Source organism: Saccoglossus kowalevskii, chromosome 12 (genome assembly GCF_978046115.1).
Source record: "Saccoglossus kowalevskii chromosome 12, keSacKowa6.1, whole genome shotgun sequence".
NCBI lineage: Eukaryota > Metazoa > Hemichordata > Enteropneusta > Harrimaniidae > Saccoglossus > Saccoglossus kowalevskii.
The window spans coordinates 17,591,513-17,616,748 of NC_140652.1; the positions used below are offsets into that span (position 1 = coordinate 17,591,513).

The 25,236-nt window shown below is 34.9% G+C and overlaps 2 protein-coding genes across 3 annotated transcripts; one reads left to right on the forward strand and one right to left on the reverse strand.

The window, feature by feature from the left end:
* Positions 1 to 264: 264 nt before the first annotated feature.
* LOC144348401 (uncharacterized) lies at positions 265 to 13,744 on the reverse strand. Its single transcript, XM_085506160.1, has 4 exons — positions 13,582 to 13,744; positions 8,884 to 8,934; positions 3,837 to 3,953; positions 265 to 1,671 (listed from the first exon to the last, which is right to left on the reverse strand). Exons 1-4 carry the CDS (start codon positions 13,639 to 13,641, stop codon positions 1,657 to 1,659), a joined length of 243 nt encoding a protein of 80 aa, XP_085362286.1. The 5' UTR covers positions 13,642 to 13,744; the 3' UTR covers positions 265 to 1,656.
* Positions 13,745 to 13,777: 33 nt separating this feature from the next.
* Positions 13,778 to 25,051, forward strand: LOC144348399 (uncharacterized). 2 transcript variants are annotated; one of them, XM_085506462.1, is made up of 6 exons: positions 13,778 to 14,171; positions 18,073 to 18,309; positions 19,675 to 19,773; positions 20,360 to 20,452; positions 21,105 to 21,147; positions 22,587 to 25,051. In XM_085506462.1, exons 2-6 carry the CDS (start codon positions 18,075 to 18,077, stop codon positions 23,779 to 23,781), a joined length of 1,665 nt encoding a protein of 554 aa, XP_085362588.1. In that variant the 5' UTR covers positions 13,778 to 14,171; positions 18,073 to 18,074; the 3' UTR covers positions 23,782 to 25,051. The 2 variants fall into 2 exon arrangements, with proteins under 2 accessions (XP_085362588.1, XP_085362587.1); XM_085506461.1 differs by lacking the exon at positions 13,778 to 14,171 and having other exon boundaries at positions 17,611 to 18,309.
* Positions 25,052 to 25,236: the final 185 nt, after the last annotated feature.

Below are 25,236 nucleotides of genomic sequence, written 5' to 3' on the forward strand. Positions count from 1 at the left end.
ATCTTGCCACACTGCTCTGGCAGGCTGTCATGCTTGTCTGACACTGACACGCTTTGCCACAACTCAACTATTGTTCTATGAGACTTGTCCCCACTGTTTTCTTCAGAAGGCTACTAAGTTTATTTTGGTCCTCATGTACTTCTTGTAAGTTTTAGTCTATTTACATAATTGCCACAACCTATATCAAAAATAAAACGTTTGAAGAAAAGATTATTAAAATGTCAAAAATAAAATGTAAATGAAATAAAAAAAATGCTCAACATGTTTTCCATGGTAACTGGTTTATTGGAATCAGTAAAATCATAATTACACTTGTAGAGCAGTCTGTACGGTACCTTATCAATCACACCATGATTGATTTCTGATTTAAAAACAAAAATCATTTGAAGTAATGCAGATGCCAATAATATAAATAACATGTAGTAATTTACTAATGATTGAAACATTGATGAAAACAAAATACCTCATTAATTGTTACTGGCTCCACATAATGCCAAGAAAACTTGATGTAGAAAAGTTCAACTTTCTTTCCATCATGGCTGATTACATTATGTCCTACCTTATTCACAAACTGCACCCTATCTACCGTTGGGGTTGCTATAATCATAATGCTTCATCAAGACAACTGAAATACTGCATTCTGGGTAGTTCCATATTGATTGAGGTAACACATAAGGCTGCCATGAATGTCATGATTGCAAAGTTCAGTTTCGACTATTCAGTTGTTAGTGTTGTCAACTGACCAAGAATCGTTCATTTCATATTTTGCTACAATTATTGCACAAAAAATAGTGAATGAGTATGTTATAATATATAAGTTGTGAAATATTGATTTTACTGTTTACTGATATTAAGCCATGACTTACAATTTCATTCTAAATTATAAAACTAAAAGTAATACAGTATGTAAGCAGTTTGTGAAAAGTGAAAAAAATGTACAAACATTATGAATAAATTATGTAAATTATATGCAAATTATTATGTAAACTATTATGTTTTACTTAAAATCTAGAAGTCTACAATCACCATTTGTCAACATTTGGTTCTAAATTCAAACAATGTACTAGCCAGTTTGTTTGATATAAAAGTAGAACTGAATTTTTACGAAAATTACTCAAAATCTGCAAAATGTTGATTCACAAATTTAGGCGGGAAAAATCACCTGGTAGCAAAAGACTTTGAATTGGAATCCTTGAACACTAACATCATTTTTGATAGGTGTGACTTAAATACCTAAAGCAAGCAATAGTGTAATATTAGAATAACAAATCATGAAATGCAAGAATTTTCACTTAGCATGATACAAGATTATGCATGATTACTAAAGGTCACACATCCTGGTACTTTACATGGCTGCTAAAGGTCACACATCCTGGTACTTTACATGGCTGCTAAAGGTCACACATCCTGGTACTAAGGATATTGTTACTTAATAACAGTAATAGTTTCTAATAATACATTTCACACAATTATAATTCATACATTGTAAACTTCTAATATGAAACTATTTAACTCAATGATATGTATCATTGCTGTCCCCCCTAAAATTAATGGTTCATTCCATAATATTATATAATCTATTTACAAAATGTTGGCTCCATTATGGTAGAGAGTTTCTTGAATAATCCATCATAGCACAAATACTGACTTCATTCACTATCCAACTTGCCACTGAAAAATCAGAAAAAGAAACATCAATTGTTGCAAGTTCTCTCAAATTACATACACCAAAACTGGTGAAAACAACGATCAGAAACGATACTTTGGATAATTCTTGAGACTCCCTTGGAAAGTATAACAAGATTGTCCCTACACGTGCAATATATATAAATTTGGTTGTTCAGGTTTATCTCATGGTTGAGTTTGTGCTGTTTTTATTGGTTTTTTGATTGGCATTCCACAGCAGCTTGCAAAGAGCTCATAGAAATACATGGTACAGTGGTGCACATCTTAGCATTGTAGAACGTATCTGTGACGTATCTCCGCCTGAGAATAGCAGACATGTGCAGCATAGATAGACCACTGATATGATGCAAATCATGTAACTATAGCGGAAATCGATTCATCTTCACAGTGTAACATGCACAGTGTGCAACATTGTGCTGTATTTGTTCATTTACTGAAACAATATCTGGAAGCTCATCAAAGGTACAGTTAGTATAATACTGCATCAATAAGGATCTGTCATCTAACAGCTAGTAGATTATTTGCAATTAGAGTAATCTACATCTACCATGTTTATAATTATCATCGGTTTTCTTTGATTTAGTGTTTGTTTATGTTGACACTAAGATATATGGGTCATTTAATTGAAAAATGTTGTCAAAGAGTGTCAAAATCCAATTGACGAACTGCACTAATCATTACTGTAATTTAATTTATACCCAAGATGAACAGCCAACTGTGCCATCTAAAGAATCTAATCTATACAAAAAAGTAAGCAAGTAAAAAAATTATCTAAAAGAAATTCATAATACAACCATATGCCAAATAAACCCAGTCAGACATGGGAATTATGACTCTCCGAATAAATATATACTACCTTAAAATATAAACCGCATATGTAATAGAACTGCACCCCGATTTCGGCTTCAGGGTTAAAGAGTTCTCAACAAAAATTGAAAACATGAAAAGTACCTATTACTAACCGCACCCCCAATTCGACAAGACAGTGACTGACTTTGTTTCAACCAGCTAGTCCATTGTTCCTAATCCTATTCATTTGTTTTGACAACGTGCCTAAAAATATTCACACCTCTTTATTGTTCAGCAGTGATAGGATGTCAGACATGCAGTGAAACTGCTTTTGTTCTTGCAGCAACCTTTGTCAATACTCCGTAAAACTGTTCTTTTTCAATGCTCAGTTTATCTTTTGAAAACAACTAATTTCTTGATTTAAAAAAAAAATTATGTTGTTTTCCCAAGGAAATCAAAGCCAAATGATCGCACTACATTATCGGTAAACCCGGTCGGTAAATCTCTTCTGTGTTGCGTGTTGCGGCGTTCACATGAAGTTGCTGAACTGTCATTAACATATTTAAATGAGCTATGAAAGGTAATTTGAACACGTGGGCACCATCCAGTATTTTGATTGGTTAATTTCTCGTCTCATGTGCATTCAAACATGGCGGAAAATGTATCGCATCAATCGTTTACATGTGATTGAAATAATTCGCTTACAGTGAAACTAAGTTGAATTTTACTTGCATTTGATAACAATTCAACGAATTTATTTTTCGTGTGTCACTACTGAGTAATAATCAACAATTTCAACATTTCAAAAACAAGTAAGTTATTCACTAGTGAGCCAAAGCATGGCCGGCTTGTGTTACCGTACCCACGGTATCATACTTTTTTAGTAACCGTGCCGTACCATGATCATTTTCTACTAAGCAGTGCATTTATGTTTGTTTTTATATGAAAATTCTGTCAGAATATACTTTCCGTTACGAAGAAAATTAAAAAAAATAATTGCATATTACATTAAATATACTGAGTATTTTTTTATCATGTGAACAGTTTTTTTGATTGACTGTGACTGAAGCTTATCACTCTTCCCTGACATCTAAATTGGAGTTACGCCTATATTCAAAAGATTGTACGGTGTATTGTTTGTTTCGTGCACGAGTTGTGGAAAAAATGACCACGGCCATTTAGTGATTGCAATATGTACGCAATAGAAACTGCACCACGATCTTGAATTTTTAAATTTATACATTGTAATATAAACCGTGGTATATATTAGGATTTTAACGATAGTTAACTAACCTAACTAACTAACTAGTTGACTTTCATCGTAGTCTAAAAAACACAAGTTTTTCTGTAAATCACAATACCTTGAGATTTGCTTCTCCGCCCGTTTTTTCCGCTTCCTCTGCTTTCTTTTCCGCATCAGCACGTTGCTGCTGTCTCCGCTTCAATCCTTCAGGATCTTTGATACCTTTAGCTTCTGCCTATAAAAAAACAACATAGTCTTGATTACTTAGACTCTTCTATATATTCTGTTCTGAATTCACACTTGAATATTCATTTTTTCATAAATTGGTAATCTAACTCAGACATAGTGTGCAATGTAACAGAACTGATTTGTTAGCCATCCCAGTCAAAATGCAATCTGCCAAACTCATGTTGTCATTTTGTCGACTGCTGTGGACTGGGTGATTTTTCAGGTAACTTGGGCAGGAAAAAATGTTGTGGCTGCTAATTTTCTTGATGTTTATACTTATCTTGTTTATAAAATAGTGAAATTAAGTGTCAGTGAAAATAAATGGTATCACTGTACAATGTAGAAATCTATCATACTAGCTCCATATCAAACAATCCAGCTGCATGTTGCTAGGCAATTGCCACACCATATATTTGTTAGGTACATTACATCTCGTGTACTTATGATAGGTTTAATAAAAATACACATATGCAAGCAAGCAACATGGATACATTCTGAGTATACTCAGGTAAACTTCATCGGAGTTGAAATACTATAAAAATAATTTAAATTAAATTAAAAAATTTATTGATTTGACCATCAAATATTGCACATACCCCAATAAAGGTAGAGTCAGAGTGCATTATTATACCGGTATATCTGTCATCGTAACGCAGTAAGTCACAGCGTGCTGTAATTTTGCGATATTTTACAGGGTATTTTCATATTTAAATGCCAACTCCAAATATGGAATGATTATGCACCTAAGCATCCTCTAATAATAAAAACAAACATGGCTGCCACCAGGGTTTGACCGAACTCCACACAAAAAAGGTCGCTGACTATGCTCTAAACTTATTGATTTCGACATTCCCATGATGTATCCTTGAAAGGAAATAATGTTTAATAATAGCAAGGTTATTATGAGGATACCTCAAAGTATGCACTCAGACAGTACATCGTCACATCGACCGACACAGAGTGTTAGTTGCTACTCCTGCTGTACTGTGCATACTTTGAGGTATCCTCCTAATAACCTCACAATATTACATTGTTGCAAAGAAAACTAATAATAGGAAGACAATACTGTAAAAGGGTTAATTATTCACTGGGTTTTAATTCTGCTTATTTCGCTGACTGAAAAATGGGCTATAGTAAAACCCAGTAAATATGTAAAATTTAGCGTGAAACACATTATCTAAACAGCTCTCCAAGTTTAATTTTTATCTTAGTGGCCATTGGCCACCAAGTTCAAACTTTTGGAGGCCAGCTGGAAAATTTAGTAGCCAAGTACAAAATTGTAGGTCGCCAGAATTTATTATGTTTCACAGACTACACAGAAACAACAATTATGTTTAAATTTAAGTATTTATTCAAGAGTACGATACTAAATCATACAGTATCACAGAGAAACTAAACTGAATGATGTCAACGTGTTCAAATTGATCATTTAAGGTAGAGATGCAGTTTATTTGGCTTGCTTTTTAATTGAGTAATTAGACAATGAAGATGGTATTATATATCCAACATGTTATATATTTTCTGAAAACTTATTATACAAACTTTGTAAAACTGGTCTTTATTTTAAATATCCAGAATGCGTTTTTGATTTTAGGTCAAAAATATGCTGATGTAATGATAAATGATGTAATGTAATGATAAAAATCAGGAAAAAACACCGAGGAAATATAATGTTTGGTTTGCTAGCGAGCGAGAACTGATTTGAGAATAATTGCACATGTGCGTGAATGAATGAACTATGACCCGTACAATCTTGATTTGCATATTGTCAGTCAAAGGTCCTGTTGTTTGCTTACTCATAAGAAAAATTTATTAGTCAAATTTTCACAGAATGTTCTTTAGATAAAAATCAATATAAAAAGCGAAAAGAACTATTTTTAATTGAAAATCACAAACAAACTGCATCTCTATATTTTTAAATATGTTAAATGTTATCGAACGTAACATGGAAAAGACTTGCAGATGTTATAGTCCAATCTTTTGGCTTGGATTTTTATGGAAAAACGGCATATTTTTTTTTAAATAAAAAAATTTGTTTTCAAAAAACAAGTCATTGAAAATGATACAGTCCCCGTTAAAATTTTTGAAAGTTCTCTTTGTGCTCGTCATATTAAAGCGAAGGGGTTGTCGCGAACGTGTCCTTGAAACTTGAGTTCCAAGTGGCGCGTATACAATAGATTGCTTATTTACATCAAAACATGTGTTCCGTGTAGTAGTAATATGGCCAAAAATAAAATAAACGTTATACGTCCATCTTTGATCTGATTATGAAACACACTGATATGTATGATGTACGTGCCAAATATGAATGAAAATGGTACATAAATTGTGGAAATATAGTAGTGAGGCCAAAAAGTCAGATGGCTGTCAATCGGCCATCCTTGACCAGATTTTAAAACATATTGTCATAGAAATGCATCCTAACATGTATAAAGTACATGTATGTGCCAAATTTGCATGAAAACTGACAGAGCACGTCCAAGATACCACATAAAAACAAAAAAAAGATGCCAGCCAGTCGACCATCTTTGATCCAATTGCGAAATAAATCGTCATGGACATGTATCCTAACATGTATAATCTATGTACCAAGTTTGAATGACAACTGACGAAGCATGTCCAAAATACAACATTTTCGAAAAAACAAGATAGCTGCCAGTCGGCCATTTTGAATCGAATCGCTAAACCACTGCATGTGCATATGTCCCACATAAGGTACTAGGCACATGCAAAGAATGAACGGAATCGGTCCACAGGATTCTGAAATATGACTCTGGACAGACTGACAGACAGACGGAAGGACAGACGGACAGACTCAGGAACTCACGAACGGTCGGGGACATGTATCCTAACATGTATGATCTATGTACTAAAATTGAATGAAAACTGACAAAGCATGTCCAAAAAACAACATTTTCAAAAAACAAGATGGCTGCCAGTCGGCCATCTTTGATCCAATTGTGAAATAAATGGTCATGGACATGTATCCTAACATGTATAATCTATGTACCAAGTTTGAATGAAAACTGACAAAGCATATCCAAAATACAACATTTTCAAAAAACAAGATGGCTGCCAGTCGGCCATTTTGAATCGAATCGCTAAACCACTGCATGTGCATATGTCCCACATAAGGTACTAGGCACATGCAAAGAATGAACGGAATCGGTCCACAGGATTCTGAAATATGACTCTGGACAGACTGACAGACAGACGGAAGGACAGACGGACAGACTCAGGAACTCACGAACGGTCTGGGACATGTATCCTAACATGTATGATCTATGTACTGAAATTGAATGAAAACTGACAAAGCATGTCCAAAAAACAACATTTTCAAAAAACAAGATGGCTGCCAGTCGGCCATCTTTGATCCAATTGTGAAATAAATGGTCATGGACATGTATCCTAACATGTATAATCTATGTACCAAGTTTGAATGAAAACTGACAAAGCATATCCAAAATACAACATTTTCAAAAAACAAGATGGCTGCCAGTCGGCCATTTTGAATCAAATCGCTAAACCACTGCATGTGCATATGTCCCACATAAAGTACTAGGCACATGCAAAGAATGAACAGAATCGGTCCAAGGGATTCTGAGATATGACTCCGGACGGACACACGGACACACAGACGGACGGACGGACGGAGACCGAATTATAAGTCCCCGTTTTCGGACTTTGTCCGAACGGGGACTAATAAACTGAGCATTTGAAGAATAATTTAACATTGATTACAGTGATAACTGCTCATTGTCGAAACAAAGCTTACCCATTCGCGCAGTTATTCGCGCTAGTCTAGTAGACACAATAAACATCATACTCTTGAATAGGCGTCAATAACTACGGTAAAACTTACTCAATTTTAGGCGTCAGGAATGAATGAAATGTCCGAAAAATGATGCCAAAATACACCTTGAAAGTCCCATTTTATTTTTGTTAAATCTCATTATATTTTTTTAATCCAAACTGCCAAACTGGGCTCAGGGCGAATTTACGGCAGAATCTCGTCCCTCAAATAAGGACACATGAGCTTTGATTATAACCAGATATATTGCACTGGGTCAGGGAGATATAACTGTCCTAGTTGCTAAACTTCCATGTATCTTTTTTACCTGTACTTCGAGTTTTCCTAGGTGGTGCGAGACAGCTTTGTTCGTAACCGGACGAACTCAGTTTAATTCAATGAAGCAAACAACTGTTAAAATTAATTGAAAACAAGCAAATAATTTCCATGAAAAATCGCAGAGAGAGGTAACTTGATACATTAACAACTCTTTTGACCTATTAGTTTTGTGCTGACCTCTTCTCCGCGTCTTGATGTTTTGTTTTCTTTGTCATAATACATACTGATTGATGACTTTGTTTTGATTTTGAGTTGTTTAGCCTACAACTCGGCCACGACCATTGCTTTTACCGTGAAACAAGGGGAAGTTTACGTCAATTTGACGGACATTCCATTTTTTAAAACCTAACGAATTTCAACACTATCGTCCGACACTGATTCACTATGTGGTACAAGGCTCGGACTTGCAAAATACGCTGCGATCGTACGTTGTTTCATGACTACCGACTAGTTTCGTTCTTAACAAATATGCCGGATAATGTAATACGCATGTGCAGTGTTGAATTCTGGGAAAAACTGCGCCATCAAGAGCTGACAAGCTGTATAGTCTGTTTTATCTTACGGAAAGTTTAGTCGCCGGCCAGATTATTTTTAGTTCGCCAATTGGCGACCTACATATTTTTTTGAATCGCCATTCATTTAATTTAATCGCCATGGCGACCAAAATGGTCGCAATTTGGAGGGCTGCTAAATGATAATGCTGTGAATTTAAAACCCACAGAAATCCTGAAATTTAAACCCAGTGAAATTTAGTCATTTTACAGTAGTTTTAATTTAATATGCTGCACGGTGTTGACAATGACAATACCTGTTGTTGACGTTTCAGAGCTGCTTCTGCTTGACGTTGTCTCTGAGTTTCCTACAACAAAATTAAATTCAGAATTAAAGTTAATTAATATTGTACAGTGTGTCAAGCTACATGTTTTATAGCTGCTAGATTGTACAAATAGAGAAACATACCATAAACTAATGGCCATTGAGATCTTATTGAGATTGAGATTTGTTTTAGATAGTGTTCATTAAGTCCTTTTATGTTAAAAATACTATGGTTACATAGGTTAGATAAACAGTGGACACGACGATGAGAGAAAATAAAACACTATTTAAGGAAAAAACAAGCCTTGTGATGTATTCTCTAGCTCGTGTTCTATGTATAGGTTATATATTCAAAACCCTGTATAAAGGTCGTGTCATTTTATAACCGGCTTCTAACATGGCTAGCGCCTTCCAATTATAAAATTAGATTAACCAATCATGTGTGTTATTTTGATGATCTCCTGTCAATCAAGATCAGCTGACAAAGCCATGTTCTAACTAACTTCTCTCAGAGAATATAAATAGTGAATCCGGCGATCTGATTGGTGGAGGGCTCATAGCCATGTTAGAAATGTATTGAGAAAAAGTTGAGGAATATTTTTGTGAGCATAACCGCAAACAGTTTCAGTTTTACTGCTAGGATTTGTCACAATTTGATGTTTTAATGGCGTTTCGAAAAAACAAGTTTTGTCACAAATATTCACTATTTTGAATACATAACTTAGTAATATGGTGTTCACTGATTCCAATAAAATGTTTTCAATTTTCCCAACACTAAAATTAGCAAAGGCATATTTATTCAAATAAATATAAAGTTATTAACCCCAAAATATTTAAAAAATAGTTTTCAGTTAAATTTAAAAAAAAAAAATAACTTGATTAGCTAGGCAGGGACCTCCGTCTATTTCAGGCATTAATAAAAAAAAAATACATAACAGCATGTGACGACGTTCATGTACACAGTACAAAATTATTTTGATTTGACATAGTGATCACCTTCCTACATATTTGGTGTTATTAAATTACATGGTATAAATGTTTATAAATATTAAAGTGCCTGTGCAATGCCCACCCACACGCTTCCCATTTTAGATCTGTGCCCCACTGAAATGGGCAATTATTGATTTTTTTGCTGAAAATGATTACTCGTATCCAAGTAAATTTGAGATACTTCCCGTGCTGTAGCCACGCCCACCTATCCTGAAACGATCGACTGTTTCCGGATTTCCGACTCTCGCCGAAAGTGCGCCACCAAATGCAAAAATACGAGAGGAAGCCATACCCCTGAGCCGTACTTTTATATCACTGTGTCATTCAACATACAACTGTACTTTTAAACGATATACATTTTTTAATCGGCGTATCTTTTGTCTGTTTAATTTTATTTTTGAGAGAGCGAATTTTTAGAAGTTGTTTTCACAACAAACATTTATGATGGTTAAACGTTGTGTTGTGGGCGGTTGCAGTAATGCGTATAGTCATAGTGTAAGTATTTACATGTTTCCAATCGATCTGAAGGTGCGAAATCGGTGGACGAAAGCCGTGAAAATAACGAGAAAAGGTTGGGGTGGACTTCCTCCTAACAGCGTCATATGCAGTGTCCACTTCACCTCAGATTCTTTTTTTTTGTGTGTGAAAAACTGTCCTTGTCCATGACAAAACAACTAGGTTTTAACGAGAAACGCCGACAATACAAAACGTTTTCGAAAAAATAGATTCCGAACCAGCCCATGATCACTGAGACGGATTTCAGAAGGAAGAGAGACGTCGAGTATGTGTTTCAAATGATTTGATTTTTTTGCGATCCCGATTATCGCTTTATAGAGACCATCCGTGTTATGTAAAAGGTAGCAGTAACTTTGATAATGACACGAAAACGAAGCGTCGAACAAACAGGAAATTATGCAGCCCTCAGGCTTTTTTCATTTTCGCAGGCTAAAATTGTCTGAATTGTTCGGTTATTGGTGTTGAATGTCGAATTCACACGTTTGTTGCCTTTACTTGCAGCTTGATCGGCGTAATAATTTACGGAATAAGAATCAGGGCTTGAACTGTCAATGTATTTTTTTAATATGTCATAATCATGAAAATCACGCTAAATCCACTCTGAATTTGTCTGTATGTGAGTCGCTCTCAATTATTTTTGTTATCCAATTAAACGCCGCCATTCACGCACTTGTCCCCCTCATGACCCGACGCGTTCACCCATTACAACGCGACAGTCATTTATTTAGTAACTGTGTTTTGTCATTTTTTTTAAAAATTATTTCTTTATTTTATAAATCAATAGTGTCTAGTAACCTGCTAAATAACAAGACGATTCAGTCGTCAAATTTGATTTTGTCCAATGCCGGAGAGCGACAATGTACAAACGTGCTCCGGTGACGGTAACACCATGGTGACTAGCTACACCAGACCGGACATATTTCACATCTGACTCAACCCCATGCAACAAACTTGATACTATGTGTTCATTATGGTCCATTCTTCCTCGACGAACAAGTACATAAGTGGCAATTTAGTCAAAGACGAGAAAACAGCACAAGAAATTTGCCTTATTTACACGTATCGACAATGCAAGCTGCCCAGCGACTTCCCTTTCTGAAGTCACAAGGGGAATTTCTGTATGCAAATGAGAAGCTAATGAGGAGCCTCGTTTTAAAATACGCAAAAATAAAGTTTCTGTAGACTGAGTTTAAACACATTTTTTCACTTAAAAAAAATATTTATGCTTAGAAACATAAAAAATAATAATATTTATGTATTAATGGATAATTTTAGGCGTGAAAATAGCAGCCATTTCACAGGCACTTTAAGTTCATCTATACATAATAATAACATTCAAGCCTTAACTGACTTTGGTGTAACATGCTCGTAAAGTTGTATTTTTTATGTGTTTTTAAAAACAACTAAAATACTATATATACAATGTAAAGACATCAAACGTTGTTCATAGGTCACATAGTCTTAGGAGCGAGTAATTCAATCTGCTAAACACACAGACAGGTGGGTCCATAGCTCTTCTTCTGCCTGTATTTTGTCTTTGTAATGGTATTTAAATCATCAAACTAATCGTTTTTGTCACAGTTTTCACTTTGCTGAGAGTTTAATAAACATTTCATCGATTAGAGATAGTTTTGATGGCGAAAAATTATTGCACGATAGTACGTGTTACGCAATACTATGTGAGATACCATAACACTTGCGTCTATAAAATCCAAATATCCAAAAACAACAAATGTATGACACAAATACTGTCACAAAGACTAAAGACAAACGCAAGAGCTATGACCCCACAGACAGTTGTGTGCAGTGTAGTACACTTTACTCCATGACAAAAAAAAATATTTACGTAGAGGCCGAATAAAATAAATGATGTGGTTTTGGTAATATTAGGTAGATGGGTATAACTTTTGTTTTGTCGTTTTACACCCTTTGATATCAACCTGATCTTTCAGTGCATGTTACCTATACTGCTATGCAAGGAGTATTTTCAAAAATGAAATTAGCATAATTCATGATGATGTCATGTACGGATCAACATTTTTGTGTGGAGAATTTTCCCAGCATGCAGCTAGAGTGTGCACAAAAGCGGTACGGTATTACGGTGCTCATATCGGCCAATGCAGATTAGATTTTGTTCTGCCAGAACGTGAAATTTGCAGTTTACATCTTTTTCTGCTTTGGTACTGATAATTTAGTGAGATATAAAATCTAAATTTCTTGTGAAAAGTATTTGTGCTTGCATGATTGTTAATTAAATTTGTGTTTAATGTCATGATTCCGTATTTAAGGCATGCTCTACATTGCTGCTACGTCCAATGTTAAATGGGGCTAAAAACAAAATTTGCAGAAAATGATATCAGGATGCATGGTTTTAATTATTATGGATAAAATTACTTTCATATCGACGACAGTAAAATTGTTAATTTACTTAATTAATTGTTTATTTAATTGTTAATAGTTCATTTACATATGACCTATGTAACACTGTTATGCTCCAGTCAATGTCAACCCCGACCCCTCCCACCTCGGGTGATACGGGACAAATGTGGGCATTAGACAGGGTTTACGCCAAACTGTGCCCGTGGTAATAGTCGTGTTTCATGTCCCGTCCTCGCTAGCATATGTGCGGACAGTGGCGATCGGTGGGAGAAATGAGGGGGTTTGTTTTGGGTGGGGATTTGCCTATCCATCTTGCCCTAGGAGGTGGGGCATTTCGCAAATTTTACAACAATAATTTCCAAATCCCCCACTAAACCCCGAGGTAGGGAGGGTGGGGTTGACATTAAATGGAGCATTATTGATATACGAGTAAATACTGTATATATGCAAATGAGCCTCTTCAGAGCCGATGGCCATAATGGCCCATAGTATTTTGCTTTTACTATTTGCTGCAGACATGTACTTGCCGTGACACATGACTGCAGTTTACTGATCAGTTTTGGAATTTTCATCACTTTAAGATAACTTGATTTGAAGATGGTCACACATTTCTGTTATATATTGTCTTCTCTTTTATTTAAATCAAAATAATTTCCTTCGCACTTAACTGGTATCACAGTTCATATATACCTTATGAATATTCATAATAATGTGGCGGATACTAAAAAGGAAACTGAAAATGACATTTAAGAAATGCTACGACGAGGATTGCTTTCATAGTAAATAACATTGTTTTCATATTCACCTGGTCAGGACCGTCATAGTCACTGCTTGAACTGTTTAAACAAGGCAAACACACTCCCATTGTTTTTCACGCAAAGCTGCAAAACAGGGCGATGTCAACAAATTAATAGGCAACCTCTGGCTAACCCGGAAGTAGATTTGCGTTTGAGTGCAAACAATATCGCGCCCTCACCAGTCACATCACTGTGGTCATAGGCGGCGCTTTTGGGAATTTCCCAAAATTTGAATTTTATTATCCAGAGTAATTGTCTGCACATCGTAGTTTTACGTGTTCCGATTTTCGTCGCGTTTGTTTTCTTTGTCTGGCTCGGTGAAACGATGCAGTGTTTCTTGAAACTTTACTGAATGCAAATGAAGATCTTAGGTGGAGAGGATTAATCCCCACAAGCGGCGACCGTAACTGACGAGGTCAGTTTTTCAGGACTGTAACTTGGTGGGGTGCGAACGTTCATTGGGTACTACGGATTTTCACGCAGACCTCGTCTGGGGCTTCGCCATCGTGACAGACTATACCCACACGGGTAGCAAGGTTTTTAGAAAAAAGCTTAAAGGGTTCGGAGCATTAAAGATTGGACATTTGGAGCGTAACAGGTTGGTATTTCTCGCAGATCGGTACTAGATGGTACCTGATACACTGTGTCAATATCGTTATCAACTTTGTCAATATCGTTATCAATTTCCAGGAAAAAACACAATGGGCTTTCGTCTAGACTTCGAAATACCACGCCGAAAAATTTTAAAATATATTTAAAAAAAATATATTTTTCGGATTTCAAACTACATATTTCAACTTTTCACGATCTATTGAAACTAAGTATGGGATTTTCCATCGGGATTTTTCTTTGCGTTAAAAATAGAATAAATGGTTAATCCTCTTACCTATGTTTGAGCGCCCTCTCATGGTGAAACAAAATATTTTGTAGACTTTGTTTTTATACTTATTAGGTACCACTAACCTGTTATAAAATCTTGTTGAACATAAGTTGAAATATTTTAATTAGTGCACATGTTAATATTATTGCCACTTAAGGTAGAGATGCAGGTTCGTGGGCACTTGGGAGTGAAATTTTTTTTTTTGCTTTTTATTATTCAAACAGTCTTGGCTATAGACTGTTAAAATTTTGTAGAATTGTGAATAGTCGAACATACTCAATTTTAAAATATAGATAACAGATGCAAACATTCTCTCTTTTGAATGCTTAGCAAGATTTAGCAAGGCTGTACATAAATGATAAAAAAGAAACATGGTGAAAAAAAGAAATGCCGGGATCTCCATGTTATGCACTATATTTAACTTTTAACAAAACGATAATACAATTAAATTTGGAACTGTTACAGCCATTTTAATTATGAGCATTAGCAAAGTTCTTACTGAGTGAATTGTTATGCAAATTAGCAATTATCTCGCTTCTTTTTAGTGCAGATTCCAGAACTTAAAAAAAAATAGCTTCTGGACACTTTGACCTTTTGTTTTTAAATTTTCACAAATGATTGACAATGTGTTTATCTTCAAACGCAGTTGGGGCATTGTTTTTGGTTGAACAGTGTTACAACAACCTTACAGACAACTAGCCTGTGTGTTAATTTATGCATGAACTTGAAGTAGTGAAATTTGAGCTGCTGCCCTGCAAAATTGACAAATGGTAGACAGTTTTCAAGACCAATTTTAACAGAAAACAGAAGCATGGCTTAGAAGCTAATTTCTTTTAAATCACTTTTCACCAAAAAAGCACATTTTTGTGCATATTTAGTGTTTATAAAAAAAAAAATACTAAGAAAATTTTAAAATTCATACAATAAGCTTTCCGAAAATATATAGCATTGTGGACAATGGAGGTCATCTTGGTTTCCTAATTAACTAATTAAAATACCTGTCAGGTAAACTGCATCTCTACCTTAAACTGACTTTGGTTCAGCTTCTAGACATGAAACACAAATCTACTCTAGTATTAAGACATAGGTCACATGCATTTAAGTTAACAGGATGCAAGTGAACACAAAATTAACTGGAAATTTTCTGACACACTATAAAACAAGATGCTGAATTAAATACTGAATTGCTCAGAGAAATAATTTATATGAGCAAATAATTATGATTTTAGATTCTTAGCCAGGCGAGAGAATAACAAAAATTGGATTCTTAACATTAAAGTTAAAACATTGTACACTGTGCTTATTTATAGTTAATTTTTTTTTTGTCTCAACACATTAATGATCTAAGGGTCTTGGCCTAGATATGGTGATAACACGATACTACAACAAATAATATGTATTAGTATACATCTGTCACCGTAATGCCATAAGTTACAGTGTGTCGTAATTTTTCGGTATTTTACGGGGTATTTTCATAATACCATATTAGGAAATGCGTCCACTAATAATATAAACAAACATGGCTGCCACCAGAGTTTGACCGGACTCCATACAAAGAAGTTCGCTGATTCTGTTCTAAACTTTTTAGATTTCAACATTCCCATGATGTATCCTTGGTAGGAAAAGATGTATAATAATAAGGTTATGACAAAGATATCTCAAAGTATGCACTCAGATAGTATGCTCTCGCTGGCTGTACTGTCTTCATGCATACTTTGGGGTATCTTTGTAATAACCTTATATTATATGCGTTTATACATTGCAATGGGCCCTGCATAGAACAGGACAATGTTGCGCCAATCGCAGCTTTTTAATGCGTCATACTTTATATCAGTGACTGAATAAAGTCAACTTAAAACAATAATAAATTAATAAACCTACAAAACATTTCCATAAAAATGTTGCCATTAATTTGGGGAAAATATTTGTACCATTCATAGAAAATGTGTAATTTTTAATGCCACTATTTGTTTGAAAATCCATTAGATTATGGTTTGGTGCACACAACTAAGTATGGAATCTATAAATTACTTTCTAATAAGCGTAGATTTTTTTGTTACATAGATTAATAATCTCTGCTCATGTATTACTGTTTCTTCACCTTTCATCGCAGATTGCGATACGTGATGCAAAAACAACATGCTCAAGATTCAATTTCTTTATCAACAAAAAAATCGACGGGTTCCTGCAGTGTCGATAGAGGGCCATGCAGAATAAACCAGTCAGGGTGATTTCGCGCTAACACCATTTCGCAATTTTTTTTATTTTATTTAAACTACAAAAACAAATTAATCGCCCGACTACGCCAGCCTAGTCAAACATTTACCTGAAGAAACTTGATTCACTTACAATTAGCAGTTAATTATGATATACTTAGACAAGAATATCATGTGACACAAATGGCCTATGACATACTGTAAAACGTGTCTTTTTCGCGAGCATGTCTTTTTTGCGAGAGAGAACTGATTCGCTAATTCAAGATGTCGCTAATGACTGTAATATAAATTCAAAATGGCCAAGGCTTGGGGATTTGTACACAGTAATCTTGAACATAAAAATCTGGGGCGCTTCCTAATTACACTTGACAGTTTTCCTTTGTTTTTTATGGAGTAATAAAAGCGCATTTGTTTTGACATGTGACAGACAAGTATTGTGAAAACAAGAAACCAACAATGACAAAAGAGATTCGCTAAATCAACATTTCGCTATTACTTCATTTTACCACAATTCGCTAAAATTGCATGTCGCTTTTTCAACATGTTTTACAGTATTTGAATGGAAATAAGAGGGCACTGTTTTATTATAAATGTTTATAAATGCATTTATAAGAAAAATGAATTACCACCTATTTGTGCTCACTCACTGTTGAGCATGAATCAATAGATATATCCTTACTATCTGACAAAGTATATATACGAGAATATATTTAAACTTGACTGTTAATATTTGTCTTCACAGATTACGTATTTGCAGCTGATGTGGCATCGTACAGCGCGAGATGACAAACACGATTTACCGCAAACAGTCACTCTTTATCGTCAGGGCAATGATATCATAGTTAGCTGTCAGGGGTTTTAAACAATTTTTATTTTTTTCAGTCAATTCTTTTATGCTTACCTAAAAAGTTGATACTCAATTTTTTTAACTGAAAATATATATTTTGAAATTAAAATTTAACATTCAATAACTAGTTTTTGTCAGATACTAATAAATATATTTTAAATTAAGAGAATCAGGTTTTTACAATTTTGATGTATATCATCTAGTGAGTTTGTTTATAGTAACAAAATACCAAAATACTTTTCTATTAGATGGACATAAAATAGTAATATACATTTTAGTGTTCCAATTATGGTAGATGGAACTTTGGATGAACTCCGCGAACTTTACAGCAAGTTAGAGAATGAATTAGACGATGACGAGTTTGACAAAATTAAAAATTTGTTAATAGATAAGCAACTTACTAAACGTGACAGACAACAAATTAACAGACCAACAGCACTATTTTTGAAGCTGGAAGATAAAGGTTACATCAGTAGAAATAACTTGAGTTTATTGAAAAAACTGCTTCGGGATATAGAAAGGTCTCCCCTGATTAAAAAATATGTGGATCCCACAGAAATGGCTCTGGCAAAGAAGACAAAAAGTACTGAAGTAAAACCACCTATTGAAGAAAAAAAACTTGGTGAAAGATTATCAAATATGGAAGATGATGGAGATGTGCGAGTACAGAAGAAAGAACAAGATGAAGTAGATGCTGGGACAACTGTTCGGTACAGACATGGTGACCGTGGGGACTTCAAGGAACAGCCTCAACACAGCAAGAGTAATCCAAAGCCGAAGAAACCCCAGAAAAGTATACATACTAATTCTATACAAATTCCAATATGGTTTACAAATAATCTGCACTATATTTGCTCTATTAAAAACAGATCTGCAATAAAAGTTGACTTAGGGACGACGTCAAAAGATCGATGTCGGATAAAAAACTTATTTCCTTTAGTTTGGGGGTGGGGGGTTTTGACCTCAAAAAGTTTCCATCCTACAAAAACGATTTTATTTTTTAATGAAGTAAAAAAAATCTTGGAGTATTTGTAGTTCGTTTTTTTCTATCCAATCATGGACAGAAATAACCGAAAAGGGAAAAAAACAGAAAAATGGTTTAGTTCGAGTGTAAATCTGTGCGTCAAATGAGTTGTATTTGTAAAATCTTTTTACACCCACCCGACAACCAACGTCTATGCAATACTACTGTCCGATTATCAATTTGTATTTAATGGTGAATGTAGTCTGACGCCATGACCAATATTTATCAATTAAGTTTCAGTGGGGGTTAGGAGGGTTTGGAAAAAAGCTAAAAGAAATAATTTTTTTATCCGACATCGATCTTTTGACGTCGTCCCTAATACAATGGTTTTTGTATACAAGATAGTAAAAATTATTTTAATTAAAGATGCATATCTTCATTTACATGTCCTATGATATTTACTTCCTTTGCATGCTTGTACATATAACACCAAAACATGTATCATTTTTATAATAGAGACTAATTTAAATACAAGATCTAAATTGTTAAGTAGCCACTATGTTACCAAAACAATCAAAACTATATGGCTATATAGACTTGTTCGAGCGTAACTTATTTACCCCCTCCCCCTCCATGCTGATTCTCAGCTGGCATTGCATTTCATGAATACATGAATCAGAACTCATGCACTATTTACTCTCCTTCTTTCTATCTCCTAGATAATCTACTTTTGTACAATTTTTAATTCAAACTGGACTTTTTTTATTTTCGGGTGGTTAAATTTAAAATAAACCATCCTTTTTTTTGCCTTGATTTAAGATTTAACCAGAAATCTTCATCACTTGTGTATGGTTTAAATAATTCCAATGTTGCACTTGCTTTTCCCCCAGTCTCTAAAAATAAAACTTGTCTATTTATAAAAATGTTGGGTAAAAAGTTAAATATATTTTAGGTGACAAGTAAATTGGTTATAGCAGGATTGGCATCGTTCATTCTAATGGAATGGTCAGAGTAAGAAACAAATTAGAACATATACTAGTGTTTACTCGTTGACTTTCAACCGAGTATTGAAAGCAATGTTACTCAATTATGACAAGGCACAGCTAGTTTGCAGTCAGCTTTGGAGTTAAGTTACACCTGGAGTGTACTGTGTTTGTTTTAGTATTTTAAATCTGGGATATTTTTGATTTTCAGACATTGGTTTTCAATCTTGTTGCATTATTTTTGTTGCATTTGCATTTGTCATACTTGGACTTGGCTATTATCTACATGTGAATGAGACTTTTACTTCAGGTAAGAAGAGTGCTTGGGAGAGCTATGCTGTTAAATTCTCCCCACAATGAACTGATACTTTGTGGCCTTAATTTACAAGTGTAATAAGTGACCAGGGAGTGGCATACTGATAAATCTTATGACTCCAGGTCACTTATAATAAATGTATATGGTTATGATATATGGCTGCTGGTTGTAACTATGCATATGGCCAGATAACTATGCAAATCTTGTTCATGTATAATATAATCAGAAACCAATCAGAACTTGTGTTACAAACCGCTTTTCAGAGAAACTTTTTGATTGAAAATCTTTTTGATTACAAGAAAACTTTGCTGCATAAGTAGTTGATCAGATATTGTAATGTTTACAATGGTTGTATTTTAAAAATAGCAGGAAACTAGTGCTTAACTCAACTTATGTTGGGTCACAATGTTTAAAATCAATCAATATGAGTTGTAATAACATATCTAATATTTTTTTATATAAGAGACAAGAAAATAAAACATCAGTGTTCCTTATTTTGTACATTTAAAAATATGAAATATTTTTTTTTGCGTGAAGTTTAAGAATAATTCTAATGCATGTCACATTTTTTATTCACTAGTTGCCACGGACACCAAGAAAACACCCCAGCAATCAATAAATAAACAAGAAAGTGATGAAGTCGACTTAAACAAAGAAAATGTGCAGAAAAATGGTAAGTAAAAAATTAAATCTAGACAAGACAAATATAGTATGTAATATAGTATTTGTTTTTTGTGTGCTGAAATTACAATGTAAGCAATGCAATGTCATGTGAACAGTTCTGTCTTTAAATACTATAGATATGGATTGCACTGTATTAGATAATAAGGATCAAAGGTACATGGTTACTATGTACATAATAAAATGACCTTTCCAGTCATGTAAACTACACACTAGGTTTACCTAGGTTAACAAGGTATAACTCTGGTTCATAGGTTATACCTTTCAGATTAATAAATATCATCATTTTCTAAGCAATAATTATTAAGATGCTAAATTTAAAGCACGACTGAAAAAAACGATTTACAAGGTCGTGTCTCTGTCAATATTTGCATGCACTGTAGGGCTTCTAGTTACATGCTATATTAATGTGTCATGTAATGTAAATAAAGGAAATTATTATGCAAATTTGAAACATTGGAATGAGTGCAGATTGGAATAAATGAAAATACAACTTTTTACAGAAAGATAAATTCTGTTGTTATTCATGCCTATTGTATAATATTGTTTTAAAATGGGATGTACTTGACTAGTAAATGAGTTGTAAATACGTGATTAAAAATATTTGTTTGTATTCACTTAAACATGTATTGTTTATTTTTCAGATTCAAGTAAACCATGTGAAAAGTTGAAGTCACATGATGAGAGGTGAGAATTGTCAGCTTGTTGATTCTGTAGGTGACTAAATTTTCTGCACAATTTGCTGAGATGGGGAAGTATGGTGAATCTCAGAACAATCTGGTGATACCTATAGCCTGATACATTAGTTCTATCAATTCTAGTGGCTATGTTTATTTTGACTATAGATTCCATAGAAACAAAGGGTGCCATGCTTGCTGTTGACATTGTTACAGGGGACGGGTTCACAGAGCAACTTGGTCACTGGGCAAATGGAGTTGGTGTCATTGTACAAATTAGGACTCTTCAATCAACTCAGTGGGACAACTGAGACACTTTGTAGGGCCCACTGTGCAACTAGGTTTGGATGACTGACCAACTTGGTGGAGATCACTGAAAAACATGTTGAACATGTTGGGAAGGCTACAGAGCAACTTTGTGATGTCACAGAGCGTGTTGGTGGTCACTGAGCAGTCGTTGTCATTGTACAATTTGGTGAACAACTGGGCACTGAGTGACTATGCAACTTTTTGAGAGTCTCTGAGCTACTTGGTGCGGCAACTGAAGAACATTTGGAGGGCAAGTTGGTGGAGATCACTGAGAAACATGGGGGGGGGGGGGTGCTGAACATATTCAGGAAGCCACTGAGCAAGTTGGTTAGGTCTTTGGGAAATTGAATATGGGCCACCAATCAACCCAGGGCTATCAAGTAACTTGGTAGGGGAGTAGTCACAGAGAAACTTGGGGTGGTTGCTGAACATGGTTTGGAGATCCCTGAGCATGTTGGTGTGTTGACAGCATGTTGATGTGGTCATTGAGCAGGCAACTTGGTGACTCAATCACTAACCATGTTCTTTGGTCACTGAGCAAATTAAAGAGGTTACTGTGCATGTTCTTCTCTCTGCACCTTGATAAGGTCACTGTACAACTTAGTGGCTTACTGAGCATGGTGGTATGGTCACTGAGCTTGTTGGTGAGGTCAATGAGCAATCCGGCTGGGCCACTGAACAACTTTGTGATGCAACTGAAGAAAATTTGGAAGTTGTTGAGCAACTTGGTAAGGTCTCTGTGAAATTTTGTTAGGCCACTGAGCAGCTTGCTAAGGTCACTGAGCATCTTGCTGAAATCACTATGTAGCGTGATGAGGTCTCTGATAACCTTGGTGTGGTCACCTCATCTTTGTGCAGGTCAATGAGGAGCTTGGTGAGGTCATGGACTAACTTGGTGAGGTAACTGAGCAGGTTTGTTAGGCCACTAAACAACTTGGTGACTCACTGAACTTGTTGGTATGGTCACTGAGCTTGTTGGTATGGTCATTTGCGCAGTCTGATCAAGCACTGAGAAAACATGTTGGGAGTCACTGAGGAACTTAGGGACGCTGTTGAGCAACCTGGTGCATTCATAAAGATTGACATATCACAGCTTTGGCATTAAATTTATTTGATGTATTTTTTATATCTGCATCGTAGGAGCATCCTGATACTTAATGATGAGTGGAGTACTACAAAGGGAGGTGTGTCCAGTTTCCATCGTCATGTATCTATACTTGCTAAACAAACTGGTGTTGAGGTCTATGTGACTGCACTGACAGCAACAGATGAAGACTTGAATGATGCAAAGGCAAAAGGAATTAATTTAATTGTGGCTGAGAAAAAGGGTGAACACCCAAATATGAATTGGTTGAGTACTTACCGGTATGCTCATTTTCCAACATTGTGTGCAATTCAGAAAATTAACGTTATTATCGGTCACATTCCAATTACAGGAGAAGAGGCGATTAAGTTGAAAAGTGATTGCTATCATGATGCCAAAGTGTTCCTGTTTTTGCATGTTATTCCAGAAGACACTTTAATGCACAAGGAAGGGTGGAATCCACGACAACTGGAGGAAGAAGCAACTAAGATTCAGAAACAAGCAGAAAATTCTAGTGCAGTGTTTTCCGTTGGTCCGAGGATTTATAACCACTATGATGCTGATTTCAAATCTGCATCTGTTGATCACAGAAAATATTTGCCTCTCCCAGAAGAGGAATATTTTCATGTGAATCTCATAACACCAGAAAAGCATCATAATAGAAAAGTGCTTACAGTTGGTAGAGTGAAGGGTGTTGGTAATCTAAAGGGTTATGATATCGTGGCTAAGGCATTAAGTGCTAGTGCAGACTTGTATCGTAAAGCCGGCCGAACTGCACTAACATGGGTCATCCGTGGACTAACTGATGAATGCTGGGAGAAAGTTGAACGCTATAGACAATCCTCTTCTCTTAAAATTCTTCCACAGATCTATGGAACACAAGATCAAATACGAAGAGATCTTAAGCGAAGTCACCTTTTCACCATGCCATCACGCAGCGAGCCCTTTGGTTTAGTGGGGTTAGAGGCAATGGCCGCTGGCGTTCCTGTTCTCGTTACTGCAAACTCGGGCATGGCTGAGTTCATCAAAAAACACTTCCCCGACATCGCTAATCAGCTGGTTGTGGACGTTGGAGTGAATGATCAGGAAATAGAGAAAGACATTGCCGAGTGGGAGAAGAAAATAAATGAAGTACTGTGGGATGAACGCAATGTTGCATATAAAAGAGCTCAAGACTTAAAGCCTCGTTTGAAAAACTTGCCAGCTATTAAGATTTCTCAACAAGAATTTTGCAGATTGTTGTTAGTTTAACTGACGTATCTGCAAAAATATTATACATTTTGTATAAACACTCTTTACTAAGGCTAAAAATTAATCAAAATTGCGGGGGGGGGGGCATTTGTAAGCAGACAGTTTCAAATAAAACTTATTGAATGTCGATTCCTGATGCCAAAATCCATGTAAAACTTGGACCACAGGGGTCCCCAATCTAGACCCGAATGGCCACGAAGAGCAGCCAGATGTTGTATATTCATATTCCATTTTTTTTACTCAATGAAATTTAATTGACATTTTTGTACCCTTTTACATATTTCAGTAGCCAAATACTGGAGCTATATCATGCCTTATTTTTTAGCCTCATAGAAGCTGCGAACTGTATAAATGGGATATACGTATCTTATCTAATGTGTAGCCCCACAGTATCAGACGTTTTTAAACTTGTGTAATAGTTTTCATTTGTAGAATGAATAATTAATAATTCATTTATTAAAAAAAAATTGATATTATAAGATCACTGGTTAGATATCCCTATGTAATCAATCCCACACATGACTGATACTACATGTTACATAGTTGATGACCATTAAATGTATTTGGAGTTCAAAATACTCCACTTGAAGAATATGAGGTTATTACGAGCATATAAAGTATGCACAACGGCAGTGTGGCAACATGGATCATTTCAAAGAGATTCTATATTGTTACTGTATTAATAACATTAACTATATGCGTCAAAATAGTCAGTAGATTAAATCTCCAATACGTAACTAATATGTATAACGTAATCTGTCAATAGATTTCTCAATATAAGTCATTACTTCATAATAATATTAACGAAATTTATTTTCCACATTAGAAAAATGACAAATTTGACATGTTTCTACAAGCTTGGGAGGTTTGCCTTGCTCGGATATTCATAATGAATCTTTATTGTTGCTTATGGGGCAAGGATTGTATTTATTGGGAAGGATTTATGTTTTAAGATGTTTTGATACTTCATGACTTAATATAATGTCACATTCCTAAATGTTGCATATATTTTTTTTATGGCAACTTTTAACACTGGATCCTGTGGTATTTAATTATACAAGGTACACTCTTAATGAATACAGATATTATATACTGCTTTTATTTTTAAATTGTTATTATACTGAATTTACTATAATAGTGTTTTAATTTTTCTTATAATAAGAACATGTAGAATATTTTATGGGTTTTGTGTGAGAATAAATGGTGGATATGGGTTCATCTGTGTTGCGTAATTTCCAAAAACAAAAAAGAATACTTGTTATGCAGTTAATGCCTTGACTCTCTACTCATTATATGCACCACCTGTGTTGTATAATGATTTGTCATATGTCACATTGTCTGTGTGTTATATAATTATTTGAATTTTTCACCCAACATTTTTGACTTTCCAATCAACTTGTTCCAACCAAATTTGTTAATTTTCAACTAACTTTTAAACTTTCAACATTTTCATGT

What these genes read in the sequence shown, in the direction of transcription:
- LOC144348399 (XM_085506461.1), top strand. Translation starts at nt 17,805, where the DNA reads ATGGTAGATGGAACTTTGGATGAACTCCGCGAACTTTACAGCAAGTTA. An exon ending in GAATGAGACTTTTACTTCAG is followed by an intron (nt 19,774 to 20,359) that starts GTAAGAAGAGTG and finishes TTTATTCACTAG; the next exon opens with TTGCCACGGACACCAAGAAA. An exon ending in AGAAAATGTGCAGAAAAATG is followed by an intron (nt 20,453 to 21,104) that starts GTAAGTAAAAAA and finishes TTTATTTTTCAG; the next exon opens with ATTCAAGTAAACCATGTGAA.
- LOC144348401 (XM_085506160.1), bottom strand. Translation starts at nt 13,641, where the DNA reads ATGGGAGTGTGTTTGCCTTGTTTAAACAGTTCAAGCAGTGACTATGAC. An exon ending in ACTATGACGGTCCTGACCAG is followed by an intron (nt 8,935 to 13,581) that starts GTGAATATGAAA and finishes ATTTTGTTGTAG; the next exon opens with GAAACTCAGAGACAACGTCA. An exon ending in CTCTGAAACGTCAACAACAG is followed by an intron (nt 3,954 to 8,883) that starts GTATTGTCATTG and finishes GTTTTTTTATAG; the next exon opens with GCAGAAGCTAAAGGTATCAA.